Raw genomic sequence first — 14,934 nt, forward strand, 5'->3', positions numbered from 1 at the left:
GGCCTGGCAGGGACATTGTAAATCGAGACAAAAGACGCTGAACTAGTGAATTTACAGGAAGAAACAAAACCGCTTTGCTTGCAGACTGGGGCTGTAGCGAGCTTCCTATTCATCACTTAGAGGGTGATCCAATCTGACCCAACACAACCCCTCTGGGGCAATGAAAGCAGATGCAGTAGAGGCTGAGCATTAGCCCTTGATTGTCAACAAAGATCAAACCACCCCTTCCCCAGCAGAATCACAAACACAACCTACCTCTTTGTCTGGGCTACTTTATGATTCTTCATCCATGTGGTGCCTTGGCAATGGCGATCTCCTTCCATGGGTGTATAGCCTTTGTTTCTGATCTCTGGAAGCTCACTCACTAAAGCCAAGAGTCATGGCCTTTAACGACAGAAAAGCCAAATCCACTCTTGTGCATCTGAGCTCTCTCCCTAGTCACTATTCCAACAGCTCGCTTGCCTGAAAAAAGAATAGTAAAAGACAGGCTTCAGTTGCTCAATCTTTAGATATTTGGATAAATCAGTGGTGAAGCTTAGATAATGCATGCACAAAATAATGCATCCTGATTTCTTTCTTATTTGTGTGACCTACTACTGCAATGTCACTATTCATAAGGATCATTCCAATCAATACCTTTAAGATTTTTTAAGAGCATCCTTCACAGCCTGACAGTTTTTCAGGTCCTCATGCTGTAATGTTTTCAAAGCTGATATTGTACATGCATTTCAAAATTCTATTTTTCATTGTACGCCGTGGTACAATACAAATTTATTGCTATTCCCAGAACCACAGTTCATGCCAAGGTATTGCCATAAATCTCAAAATTAAGACCAAGGCAAAGCAGTAGAAAAACGTATTCATAATGGAATTGTTAAAAGATTTTTCTCTACTGAAACAGGGCTTTTATAATATATTTGTAACTTTGAATCATTCCATTAGGTTTGTTATTTGTTCCATCCCTAATATTTACAGTAGAAAATTAAAACTTAATTGAGTTTACTCTGTGACACACTTACTCAATCATTGTAAAGGGCTCATTATAAAAAAGTCATCAAGCCTAAGAAAAAAGGAAAAATGCTGTAGCTTAAGGTACAACAAATGAACAGACCAAAGGCTAGAAAACTCGACAAAGCGAGCATGATTTATCAGATTAACCAGCTGATGTGCAGAAAGATACACTGAAAAGAAATGAAAGAAACAATTAAACTTAGTTACGCTTTACATCATTTGTGAATCAGGTTGGACTTTCACCAAGATAATCAAAAAGACAAACCTTTCACATCATATAGAATATATCCATGCACTATTCAGAAATATTTAACCTCAATCCTTAACCTCAGTCCTTTGCATTGAAACTAACGATCTAAAAAATACACTTACAAAAGATCAAACTACGCTTGATTTATCTCATGGTAGAAAGACTGCCTACATGGTGCTCATTACTCCACACTATTAACTTGAATAAGTGACACTATGAAGAAAAAAAACTCTGCAAGCACTGGTAAAAATATTATCTTGACATACCCAACGTTAATTGAGCATTCTTGGTTTCTCAAATATATGCATCATTTTGTCTTTAACTAAACAACAACCATTTGGTCACATTACCAAAGCTTTAAAGAAGTGTAGTTTGACATACTCTGATTTGTAAACTGCTTCATTGTTTCTGCATTCCTCTAATATATTAAGACATATATCAAAGTTTGGCACTTTGCCTTAACAAAAAAATATTTTCCTTGCAAACTGTGCAATCTTCACCATATTTTGTCAAATGTTAAGACATGCTTTTTAATGTCTAATGAACTTCACGCAAAATACAAACAGTTTTATAGATATGTTGGAAACAGGAGTGACATCTCCTTTATTTTTTTATTATCAATGACAGGTACAGCTGATGCCATGTGGCATGAAGCCATTTGTTGCAGCCATGTAAAAGTGATGTAATTCTCATGGAAATGTGCTTTTTCACTCTGCTATTTCTTAATTTCGGATCATTTGAAACGCACAACATAAAGCCATAGTATCTTGGAAAAACGGAGCTTGTTTTGAAAGAAGAATAAACTAGATTTGTTTCAGTGATAAACACAATCCCATTTTTCAGAAACTCAGGATTTTTATTTGTTGAAAATGCAATTGCCAAACTTTGATGCGCTAAAAAGCACCGACTAATCTGTCCATTACGTCTTTGTGCAGCTGGCAGTTATACCCCAACAGCATTGCCTATACTGTATGTAGACACCTAAAAACTGTTCAAGATAATATTTTGGGCACAGCAGAACACATGGAAAGTGCCCCTTGCTTGTTGTGGTTTGTCTGTGCCTGCGCTGCCTGACGAGCCCAGATAAAACAGGCCATACGTTTTGATGTGATTTTCAGGCACAGCAAAGTAACCTTGTGCAAGTAGCTAGGAGCCTAGGCCGTGCTGTTCCTTTGTCCCCTCAGCTCATTTTCACTCCAACCGCCACAGTCACTGCAGTCCAGCCTGAGGCCACTGCACAGCCAGCCGGCCAGCAATCCGCCACTGCCCAGGTAAGAGAGCCATCCTGCCCTGCTGGAGTACAACACAGCCCTCGCCAAGCTGCATTGGAAAAGTGGACAATTTCATGTGTTTTTGGGGGTGCTCACTATGCCACAACAGCTCAATATATACAGTACCACCACCCCCAATATCACCAGCCTCTTTTATCCCCCAGAGTGTGATAATCTGCACGCAAATGCAAAAGCTTTGAGATGATCAAACCTTGAATGGAACAGTACCCCACTGTTGGAGTGTAAGAAATATTTGCTCTTGAATGCAGATGTTGCACTCAAAAACATTCCATCATATTGCAAATAATGCAGTTGTCTATTCCGAGTGCTATAATGTGCAAAGATGCAGGGTGCTACTGACTCGTCACAGTCTGACATGCTGAATTGTTAAATCATGGCTTATTTCCTACATTAAGTGGGGGATTTGATAAATTGGCAACATTTTCATCCTGCTTGTTTAATGATTTTTTTGTTTGTAAGGTCTACACAGCTTTGTCCTCTTTATCCAAGGTGTATGCACAGCAACATGCAAGTAACGCTGACCACACTGTTTGGGATGAGTGTTCCTTAATGTACTCAGTGGGTTACATATTAAAAAGTGACCAACTCCCTGTGGAAATAATTTTAACGAAACCACTTAAGAACCTGCTGTTATTTTTCGCCGACTTATTTTAAAAGGTTGTTTGTTTTTTAAACTGAGGAGGTACTCCAGTTCTATACAATATTTCCCAAACATTAATTCAGAAATCAGTGAGAATGACTGACCACACAATAGGACCGCTCTGTAATTGCTGTAAACTGCACTAGAGGGCATCATAGACCTGTATCAAAACACTACAAATTATCAGTTAATTTCCGGAGTGAATTTAGGTCCAATAAAGGTGAGATTGAATGCAAAGCATGCAACCAATGCTTTAAAAAAGTTCTAGGAGCACTGGAAATGACCTATAGACTGGCAGGCTGGTGCTAGGAAAGTATATCCATTGACAGAGGCACAGTAGGGTGATCACAACCGCCAGCCCAAAATATGATAGAAAAAATTGTTTGTGGGAAAACAAAAAAAATCTAAACTCAGATTTACAGTAGGAGTGTTAATGGACAATTCATTAAAACATTTCAAGTCAAATGTAGATTAGCATAGCAGGAGACACGTCTGTGCTTTGTTCTCAGTTCTCCATAGTGTGCATGCCAGCCTCATGAGTTTTAAATTAAACTGCTGTAAATGACTGAATTAGGCTCTACAGGAATAGCGTGTAATAAAGCAGCTAGCTGAGTAGTCAATGAACCTTTTAAAAGGAAGACTGATGCGACAAGCAAAGATTTTACTATGCAACTGAATAGAAACTGTTGCATGGTAGAATATTTTTAGCCAAGACAGTGCTCTGAATGCTCACCTGCTTTCCTTTAGACACAAAACTATCCAGTTCCTAGGCCTATTTAGACAATGTAGACATGCTAAGAGCCCACAAAGTATTTTTCAAAGTTCCAAGGCCTAACTCCTTGAAGTAGCATTCTGCTTTTTTCGTGAGAAAGCGCTGTCAGATTAGCTTGGTTGATCTTTACTCTAAGCCCCCCAATGGCTGTCACACTGTGAAAACAGGCTTCCAGTCTTTCACTCCTTGTGGTTTCAGGTGCAGAACCTTGCTATCCGCAGTCAGCAGGGGGCAGCCTCTGGCTCCCCTTCCCAGACACAGCTTCAGAGCCTGAGTCTGAAACAGGTGGCCAGTGGCCCGCAGCCCGTCCCCTCTGGCCCAGCCACCGCCCACACGAAGGGTCCCGGCCAAGGCGCACAGAGTGGGGGGGCGAAGGGGGGCTCCCCTGAAAACACCACAGAGGGTGGCAAGAAAGGAGAGAGCTCCCCCAGCCTGGAGGCGCGCGTGATGAATGTGAGCAGGAATGTGACTTCTGTGAGCAGCCATCCTCTCATCACTCCAGGTAGGCTCCTCGTCTCTCCTCCCCGCTGCTCAACACAACAGTGACCACATGCAGAGGGGTAGCCATTCCGAAGAGTAAAGCCTGGAGCGTAGAGGAGTTTCTCAGCCCAAAACCTCAAGCCACTTTGCAAAAAAGCTATGCAATCTACACAGATCATCAGAAAATTACAAAATCAATCCAAATTATGAGTCTGGGCTAGGACCAACTGGTGTGCTTAAAGATCAAGCTTGGCTCTAACAAACATTTCATATTACACAGATGCATGCGACGACTGTAAAATGGCCAGTTAACCCTCATTATTAGTGGTTATTTTATCAGGTCATTTCAATTTAGCCTTGACACACTTTATGAATTCTACTGTGTCCCTTACCTCACAGGACAAATTGTACTGAAAATTGACGGCTGGATGGATACATTTTATTAATAACATCAGAAATGTTATATAAAATGTTCTTAAAATGGTCAATGGATATAGTGAGCAAATTCACAAATGTATTTATCAAAGCAGATGTGGGCATGTGTGGAGTATATATTTTCTATGATTTCTAAGATAAAAATTAATCTTAATTGATTGCAGTAGCTTTTTAACAGGGACAACAATTCTGTACAAGGAATTACATTTCCAGCTAGGTCTTTCATGATTAACATTAGAAAGCCAAGAAGACAGCTTTTGAAACTGTCCAATGTCAAGCTGTATACACTGAAAAGGTTGTTCTGTGTTTAAATTGAACCGTCTTCAGTGTAGCTTTAGGATTCAACTAGTGTGGCATGGTTTTGTGTATGCTATGTAAACTCTGGCTTTTGACATTTGTGTTCAATCAGAGCATGCTTTGGCATATCCTCTGAAAATTAAGAAGCACAAGCTGCTGTTGAATAGGGTCATTCAGGACAGAAATTGCAGGGTACTTCAGCCAGTGGGTTATTTTTTCTCATCTTTTTGCATCCAAGGTGCATTTTCAGTTCCTCTAAAATACAGTGATATTCCACAAATTGTTACTGGCATTCTAGACATAACCATATATAATTAATTTGTATATTACTGTAGGGTACACAGTGCATCTGCTTGAAATGAGCCTCAGACAGGCCTAGGGACATTTGGTAAATGTGAAATTACTTTCAGTTCTCAACCCTTGTAATCCTTGAGCAACCTGATTAGTTAACACAAGACTAAACCTGTAAAGCAGGTGTAAATCATTCAACATTCATTATGCTGCTTGGAATAAGCCTCTACTTGTTCTTGTGACAGCAATGTCTTATTTGAATATTTATTGAATAATATCAATTCACTGTATAATATACAGTAAAATATATATGCAAAACAGAAGTCATACTGGTCAGGACAAAAACACAGGTATGAGAATTTATGTGTTTGTGAATCGGATCATTTTATTTTTCAAAGCAGTTTGGAGGGAAATTACAAATTAAAAATTAACAAATAAATTATAATTATTGAGCCAAATTGAGTTACCTATGACATTTTAGGTACTTCCAGGGCCATTTGAGATTCTGCGATACTTAAAAACTTTTATTATTAGATCAATGAAATAGCAGCTAAAACAAGTGAGAGTGAAGTGGCGTTCATTCAGTGTGTAGTATAAAATAAAAACAGTGTTAAACTGCACAGGATTAATTTGGCTCTGGAGACTTCTGTGGGGCTTGTTGTAATTTTAGGACACATTGTTGTTTATGATACTAACACCCACATTGATTGATGTCATGGTTACATCTAGTGTGAATCTCAGGATTTCTAATGAAGACAGCTGATTGCATCTCTTGATGCGCTCAGCTGTGTGTGTTTGTAAGCATGTTGGTGTGTGTGGATTAGCGCGTGCAACGCAAGGCTGTTGTGTGCCCGTCAGTCTGGGAGTGCGTGTGCACAGCCATTCAAACCCGAGAACCCTGCCCTTTGCTGTTGCTTTGTTTCAAAACTGGAGGGGGGTGGGGGAAATTAAAAGGGAAGGGTGAATGGAAATGCTGGCCACCCGCACTCAAGGAAATGATTGATTCGGTTGCCATGGAAATGTCACTCTCAAACAGCCAGGCCTTTAGCCTGGAAGGAAACCACACCTGTAGTGGTGGTATCAGTAGCCTCGTTTCCCTGGGTGGTGGGTTTCTTTCTGCCTCCCAGATTAATTGTCTCTCTTATAATCTGTTAGAATTAATTCCAGAGGAGAAAAGAAAATCGTTCAGACACAGAATTTTCATCGAAAGGAAAAACGGCTAATGACAATACAAAGTCCTATGTTTAGGGAAAAGTCCATACAGTACATATAATCCTGTTATTACCATCTAGTTGAAATATCAGTTCACAGTTTACAGTCTTTTTTTCTCTTGTGAATTATTGAGGTTGTGTACAATAGGATGTACCCAATTTTAATGTCCTATTGTAGCCTTTTTATCTTATTACAATAAGCTATATGCATTGGAAGCTGCATTTCAGGAGCCAGGTATTACATTGGCGAACATCATGACAACAGCATAGCACTATTTGCAGAGGAGTCCACATGCAGAGACACACCTTTCCCCTGCCTTCCCACCAGCTGGGGCCGGGGCAGCTGCAATGTGGTAGCCTGTAGCAAACGTCAGTGAAAATCTGGAGATGCTTTAGAAGAAAGCAGCTGAAACAACAAGAGGTACAAAGACACTGCTGTCTAATAACACTTAAGACACACCAGATGTTGGGAACTGAATAAAATCAGCATAATTGCATTTTAGTCACGTGCAGTTAAACCCCAAGTTCATACTGTATATATGTTTAATCATAACCCACACATTACAATGAGGAATGCATTTTGATTATACTGTAGCAGAGCTGTACATTGGTTGTATGGTATAGAAACACACTGACAATGCATATTAAGCAATACATTAGTTATATTTTTAATGTCACACTTAGTGATGTGTGCGTGTGAGCTACTTTGTAGGTGTGATCAGACAGTTTATAACATTACCTGGAGTCAGGTATGCAGGGTAATTAAGGTTTATTTCAATCTTTACCTCCCACTGGGATAGGACAATATTTGGCTTTACTGTTATAATGTAATAGCTCTGGTATACTTTCCTGGCCTCCTTAGATCTTTTCTTGTCCATTACATTGGGATTTCTTTTAAACCTAGGAGGTAGATTACATTCAATAGGAATTCCCACACTCTAACATTCTTTTAAAACTTTCTTTTTCTCACATCAATCCATTTTTCCATGCATTTTCACTATCTACCTATCCTTAGAGGTATACAGGGAGCCAGAGCCTGACCTGGCAGATTCATGGACCAAGGCCGGACTCCAATCCATCACAGGGCAGACAGACAAGCAAGCTCTCTCCCTCTCACACACACACAGGCAGTTTAAAGACTCGTCTAGACAGCAAGAGGAAACCAGATACCCAGAGAAAACCCATTTGAACAAAGGAAAAAAATTCAAACTATACAGACTGGTTCCCAAGATCCTGGAATTCTGATTAGTATTAGTAGTCCACCATGCCAGTATGCCTCTCTCTCATCACATATTACCATATAGATCAAGAGTTGCTCATTTCAGTCGTGCTGGTTTAAGACCTAGTTTTCAATGAGCTACTGATTTCATCCATTGCTCACACATTAAGCATTTACACTTGCAGTGTATAAATGAATCCTTATACATACAATAGGTAGGTAGGCGAGGTCCCCTTTTCGGGCCATAAAGGCCCATGGGGAATGGGGGGCAGGGGTCACCATTTTTCTTGACCATCCAACACTGGTGGTGGAGGTGATGTGGTCAGCATCACGCTCTGGCCGGCCTATTACTCCCGGAAGGATTAACCCCCGGTTCTCACTTGGAAAGCTGGCTGAGTGGACCTGGGAGCTGTCTGGAAGGAATTGAAACAAGCTACAGTACATCGCTTGCCCCTACCTGGGATTGAACCCGGGACCTTCCGGTCAGGAGCTAGAGGCCCCTGCTGTCTGAGTTACCATGGTTCTCCTTATCCATATAGTAGCTCTAAGAAATTGTTAATCCAAAAAACCTAAAAACCGTCATTCTTATCCAAAGAATTAGTTCAATTAAGCTGTTAAATTCAAAGCTGGAATGATCCCATCATTTGTGTTGCTTCTTTTGTCTGCATCTTATAACTACACATTTATTCATCTATACACAAATTATAATAGACGCCTTAGTCCTGCACACAATGAGCTGGATATAATCCTAGTACAGTAACCCAAAACAATTTTATTTAGCGCACATATTCTAAACAGAGCTTGTTCTGTTTTTTCAATTTTATTAAAGCTACTGTATATATATAAGGATGCATTTATACACAGCAATTGTAAATGCTAAATGTGTGTGAAATTATGTTTGATGTTATACTCATTTGGGATGGCTGGGCAACACTATTAGACTGACTTTAAAAAAGAATTACAAATGCTTTCTTCTCATGTGGGGGGAAAAAAATGGCCTCTTTGCTCCGTCTGTGAACAATTTCACAAAGAGCTTTAGTTTAACATAAGACACAATGAAACAATTGATGGACCTCCATTGATCCCCAGGAAGATAAAAATACAAATATGTGTGGGAGTTTTGAGTGGGAGGCCGGGTTCTTAGAACAGCACAAAAAACACTTCTGAGTTCAAGAGTGAAACTGGATTAACGGTCTGCGGAGAGACATTCTCACAAAATGTGATGATGAAAATAAAAATGTGAAAAAGGAGTGAACACACAGCAAATACTAATAACAATACTGTGAAATAGCCAAAAGCGGATCAGCCCTCCTTAGGACCACAGTTCCAGTTCTGCTTCCCAGGCACAGCAAGGCAGCAGCTAGCACATAGATCTTTCATCACTCTCGGCTGAGGCCTTAAATCCCACAGTGTCACAGTATACCCCTGCTCCCAGTGCAAACCACTTTATTAATGGAAACACTGTAAATAACCACTGTTCCAGACCTTTCATCCATTGCTGTTTTTTTTTTCCGCTCAGACAATGACCGAATGTCTTGTTTCTGAAGGAATGCCAACCCATACATTACCAAGAATGAAAACAAGCCCCCCACCCCATACCATTTTTCTCATATATATTGTGTTAACTTGAGTATCCGTATGTGTAACAACTCCGAAAACCCAGAATGGCTCATATTGTTTTAGAATTTTGTATTTTCTCACTCAAATGTTCAAGGATCTCCCACAAAACAAAAACGTACTGGGATCAAGCGAGTTGCAAGAACAGCTTGAACAAGACATAGCTTATATTCAACAGGGACTTAAAATATCTGCTCCTCATTCATGTAGAAGAATCACCTTCAGCTGCAGTTTGTAATGATTTAATGGGGTGTGAAAATGATGTGCTGGTCTCGCCAGGTTTTTTATTTGAAGGATTGAGATCTTGGGTTTGATCTGGAAAGGGAAAGTCATGGAAGTCTGGAAGTACTGCTCATCAAGTTTCCCTTTCAAATGCCTGCAGATTCTTAATATTTTGGCTAGTGAATGTGTCTCCTTCAGAGTGTTAGCATGTTAATGCTAGTCAAATGATCCAACCAGAAGGAATGAACCACTAATGTGTAGGTTAAATTAAAATTGATTTCTAGATGTGACCAGGATTCCACAAACAGCCGTGCACAACCAACGGAGCGCCACCAGGGTGGAGAGATTTAGTTGGGCTGGGATCTCTTGACCTTCCAGGAAAAAAAAACACCTCCTGCATCTTGCCAGATTCCTGCAGGCTTCCAGTGGCACTGAGAGATGAGCCATTACTACCTCTTCCATCAGGCTTGAAATGTGTCGGTTAACAAATAGCTCTGCAGGTGTCAGACGAGCGCGAGGTGATGCCAAGATAGCCATTGAGTGAATTGTGGCCACAGCACTATCTTCTCATGGCTACTGCCATTGTAAAAAGCGGACCTTAATGAAGGACAAAGAGGTGGTATGCTGTATGTGGCCTCTCAGGTGGCAAGCTGGTAAAGACGCATGCCTGAGCTCATGGGTTCAAAACAGTCATTGGTTTGAGGGGAGGGTACAGGGCTCTCCCTGGTCTCAGGAGCACAGTGAGCTCTAAGGTTTCCTAAAGATTTGTAGTGCTGTCGATAAGAGCCGGAACTCTATGCAACTGGTGCTTAACCTTCGGTATGGGGCTGGACTGCCTGTGATTAGATAGAGGGGAAGTGACTCAAAGGTGTGTAGGTCAGAGGAGTCTGCATTTCTAGATTTCTTCTGCTTCTGTTACGAGATTAACTCTCTGTCACCATTAAACTATGCAAATTGTATTTAAATACATGCAAATTAAACAAGGAAGGTGAAAATGAGATAAGAGGGTTTTGCTTTTTGGCAGGTGCAGACCCTCCAAACAAATTAGAAATTCTTATTTAAGTCCTGACTAAGCCCTTGCAAGAGATGGCAGTTTCAATGTCCAGACCACTTGGCAGACGCCCCAGCTGCTGTGCATGGATTGTGATCTGCACTTGCTTCTCCAGCAGCACTAGTTGTGAAGTCAGTGACGTCCCCCCTCCTCTTCCTGATGCAGGCCTGGGCTGTGCTGCCAGTTTCACTTTCATTCCTCACCTAAATAGGTCCTGCCACCTTTTCATGCCCTGTGCCACAGTTCTCTTGGTACAGTAACACCCACAGCATTGACCTTCTCTACAATAAAGAACCATATGGCTTCCTTGGTAACCAAACTTACAATGGCAAAGGCAACTGCACAGGGCTTTAATTCATGCTGAGTTACATCTGTCCTAACAACTCTGCAATCAAGATTTGCATTTTGACCAGGGTTTTGTTGACCATCCTCTATTTTTTTTTCATGTTCGTTTATTTTAAACTTCACAGTGTTCTACAGGCATGCTCACATTATTACTGGGCTATAAAACGATCTGCCAAATAGCATGATGCTCATAAGGATCCTTATTATCACATTTGAGGCAAGACAATTGCCGTGCTGCAAGATTTTGCGGCCACTTATGTCCACTGCTCTCATTCTGGCATTGCCCCTTACTCTGAACATCAAAATTACCGCACGTAGAACAAAATCAACTGTTATTCAAAACGGAGGGGTCTCAGTATGTATAGGTAAGAGCTACTAGTGAAAATTAATTGCTGGGCTTCAATATCACCTATTAAAAAATGATGGCCCAGCCCCCGTGGGCCCTTCCTCATAAATCCCAGTTTACAGGCTGACAAATTTCATCCAGTGGTAGCTGGGAGAGAAGCATTCACCTTCTCTATTCACCTAATGCAGACTTGATTTGATTCGGCTATGGGCTTGTTTGAAACTTCAGCCTGGGATGTTGCACTCTGAGAACTCCTGGTCCAACAGCAAACAATGCCATGATTTATGGAGAGAAACTGCTTTCCCATAGAAGAGTTTTCTACTCATGAGGATCCAATTAGACTTAAAAGCACCTAACTAGGAGTAATGGGTCTGAAACTAAAACAAAACACTTTACCCACCTCTTATTAGGAGTTTATTTGTTTAAATTGCCTTAAGCAAGAACAGACTTCCCAATAGATCAAGCATGAGGACCAGAGGATAGAGCTTTTAACAGTTAACCAAGTGACTTGCTGACACTAGGGCCTTTAATGAGCCAGTTAAGGAACAGAAGTTGCAGACAGGTCAGGGAAGAAAGAAGGATCAAGTATTTTTCCAGCTGATTTTATTGTCAGTGTCCAAAATCACTAGTTTTGGTATCAGCCTTTGAACTTAAAACCACAAATTAATTTGTGTGAAACATGGACCTTAATTGCCCAGTGTTATGAATGTTTCCGATTTAACCTATCTTCCTAACTACAGATGCCAGTTTTATAAACTTTTCTTATTACATGCGATACTAAAACATTTGCAAAATCTATAATACTATGAAGCACAATTTCTTCCATATTACAGGTAACAGCTGCCAGAGCTACACTATATAAAATACAGATCTGTGTGTGTTGAAGGACGTGAAAGATGTTATATTATTTTACAATATTATTTAAAGTAGCACTTAATTATTTATACAGTAATGGGCTTTACTGGTATAAGAAATCAATATCAAGCTTACATTGCAAGTTTGCAGCGGGTGTTCATCCAGTTCATTTTGCAGTTACATTTACTATTTTCTGTTGCTTGTTATTTAATGAGCATGTTTCATTATAAATCCAGAAGAATCGCAGAAGTTGATACAATCATTATCATTTTTTGTTGGCTGTGTACAGATTAAACTAGTAAGCAATCCAATCCAATTTTAGTTCCCATGTGGCATCATCTCATATCCACACACGTCATCTCAGGGCATGGTCTAGCCCCCAGCTGACCGGAAGAGGGAATAACCTCACAAACCTTTAGTTTTCTGAAGGGTAAGGTAGCATGGAAAGGAGCTCAGTCACAATGAATTATCACAAAAAGCTAAAGCATTTATGCTCTGAATGTGACTGTTTTTCTTCTGTGTGCAGTGTGCCATAGATTCATTGCGAGTATTGTGTGTGCATTCAGACGCCACACTTTCGTCTGTATATTAAGGAATTCATCACCATTAGAAATAATTTCAAGGGGGCAAAGAATAAATCTTTAGACTGGTATGGCCCTACATGCAGGTTGAAAATATGTTTATTTGGTTACATCTTTTTCAGGTGTATTTTTTTTCCTACCGCCCTCCAAATTATTGTTGGCAAAACTTTTTTTTTTCAATTTCTATCTAAACAAGAAATTGGAAGTACATTAATTTAAACAATTTAGAAAGATTTTTTTTAAATCTACGCAAAATAAGGATAATGAGAAACTTGTTCTTAATATTGATATCACGAACCTTACCATTACAGTACTAATTGGAGGAATCAGTTAGCCATCACTGTTACAATTTTTCTATCATTATTTCACAAGCTTAGATTGAATTTCACAAGAATCTTGACAGGTCCTGTACAGCTGTCCGGCAGCTCTCCTCCTCAGTGTACTCCAACTCTTTGTCACCTCCTTTGGCACAGCCTCTCAGGAAAAAATTGACACAAGTTATCTAAACCTTGAAAAGGCTGCCTCACAGATTTATTCCCTGAATGCTTGTCATTGTGAAAATAAGGTGTGTTTCGTTTTTCAAAGCTGGTTTCCTGTATCCTTAACTTCTGGTATTTTAGATTCTGGCTCTGTACTCACAGAGTGCTGGTGTTGTCTTTCTGTGTTAAATCAGGCAGTTGTTTTAGGAAGACACGTTTTGGTGTTATTTCCATTACAAAGCTAAACCTTTTATGTATCTCAGATGCCGGGCTTTACAGGGCTTGGGCAGCAATATAAACTGTAGCTGTCCTCATCTCCAGTCCTCCTCTGTGGCACATCCGGTTAACGAGGAGTTAACTAACACTATTCACATGCGCAGGAGAAAAAACACTGAAGTCTCAAAGGGCAGGAGTTCCAAGCCCCTAGCCTAACTGGCTGTGCAAAGCCTGAAGTTCAGCCATCTGGTTGGCGTCTTCCTCTTCGGCTGCTCGAGGCTGTCACAAGATTCCGGCTCCTGGGAAGTCTGGGGCTTTCCAGCTCGTGCTGTGTGTGGATCATGGCAGGGCTGCACACTGACTCAACTCCAGTGGACAAGAGGAAACAGTACATATAAGGGAAGTCTGAGTCATCAAACTTTGCACTTACCCAACCACCACCCCCGGCTGGGAAAAATCCCTTTTTTTCCCCACCATCTCTGAGATCTTTGCCGTTTCTTCTTTAGTGCTTACAAAAGGCAGGGGTATCACTTGTGACCAAAGTTGCGTGTAATATTCAAAGCACAAGGATTCGGGATCTGCATCAATTGCAAAGCCCACTCCAACACGCACATTCCTCTAAGGAAGGCCACCCACTCTGGGCTGAGACTGTGACTCAGCTTCAACACATAGGCTTCCGATCTTTTAACCCTTGGTCTTAAGAAAAACGTGTTAGGATTTACTTTGGCATATTATGTATTTGATGCTTTTATCTATTTGTGTCCCAATAACTCGAAGCATTTAAAGGGTGAAGGGTGATAAAAGAGATGGTTTATGATGTCCATTTTCACAAAAAGTTCTTAATTTATGCCCTCTTAACAGAAAATATTGCTGTGTCTAAAGACATTGGCAAACAGAACACATCCCCCCTTCCCCTCCCACCATTCTGATGAACGTTTGCCAGGGACATTCTATGATGATAGATTCTAGAAACCATGACTCTTCTGTTCTCTGGTAAGCAGTATGGTATCGATGAGAAATTACTTCAACTCACACTCCCTCGGAACCCCACTGCATGAGCGCAGATCTGTAACTGGGAGTGTGGTGACTGAAGCCTAACTGGAACATCATGGTGTCAGTGTTGCACAATAAAGAAAAGCAGTTTATGGCTGGGAGAACTGATCTCGGTTTCTGTCCACGAAGCCGACGCTGTAAAGAAAAGGGAACAGCTGGCTGAATTCACTCACCCAGTTTAAGTACAGTTCTCTGTCTGAACAATAAAAACCCCAAGAGACCCCTATAATGTGGCCTCAACTGTGTCAGGCAGCCACCTCACAGAGTTATG

The 14,934-nt window shown here is 40.6% G+C and overlaps 1 protein-coding gene across 6 annotated transcripts in view; it reads left to right on the forward strand.

Moving 5' to 3' along the window:
- Window positions 1-14,934, forward strand: part of phc2a (polyhomeotic homolog 2a (Drosophila)) — a 90,142-nt gene that overhangs the window by 56,687 nt on the left and 18,521 nt on the right. For 5 of the 6 annotated variants that reach the window (XM_015337127.2, XM_015337128.2, XM_015337130.2 and 2 more), the window contains 2 exons: window positions 2,380-2,532; window positions 4,164-4,467. In XM_015337127.2, the coding sequence (XP_015192613.2) occupies window positions 2,380-2,532; window positions 4,164-4,467 (457 nt within the window). The remainder of the gene's footprint in view (window positions 1-2,379; window positions 2,533-4,163; window positions 4,468-14,934) is intronic. The other variant, XM_015337131.2, reaches the window with a different exon arrangement.

This window comes from Lepisosteus oculatus, chromosome 25, assembly GCF_040954835.1.
Source record: "Lepisosteus oculatus isolate fLepOcu1 chromosome 25, fLepOcu1.hap2, whole genome shotgun sequence".
In the NCBI taxonomy this organism is placed as follows: domain Eukaryota; kingdom Metazoa; phylum Chordata; class Actinopteri; order Semionotiformes; family Lepisosteidae; genus Lepisosteus; species Lepisosteus oculatus.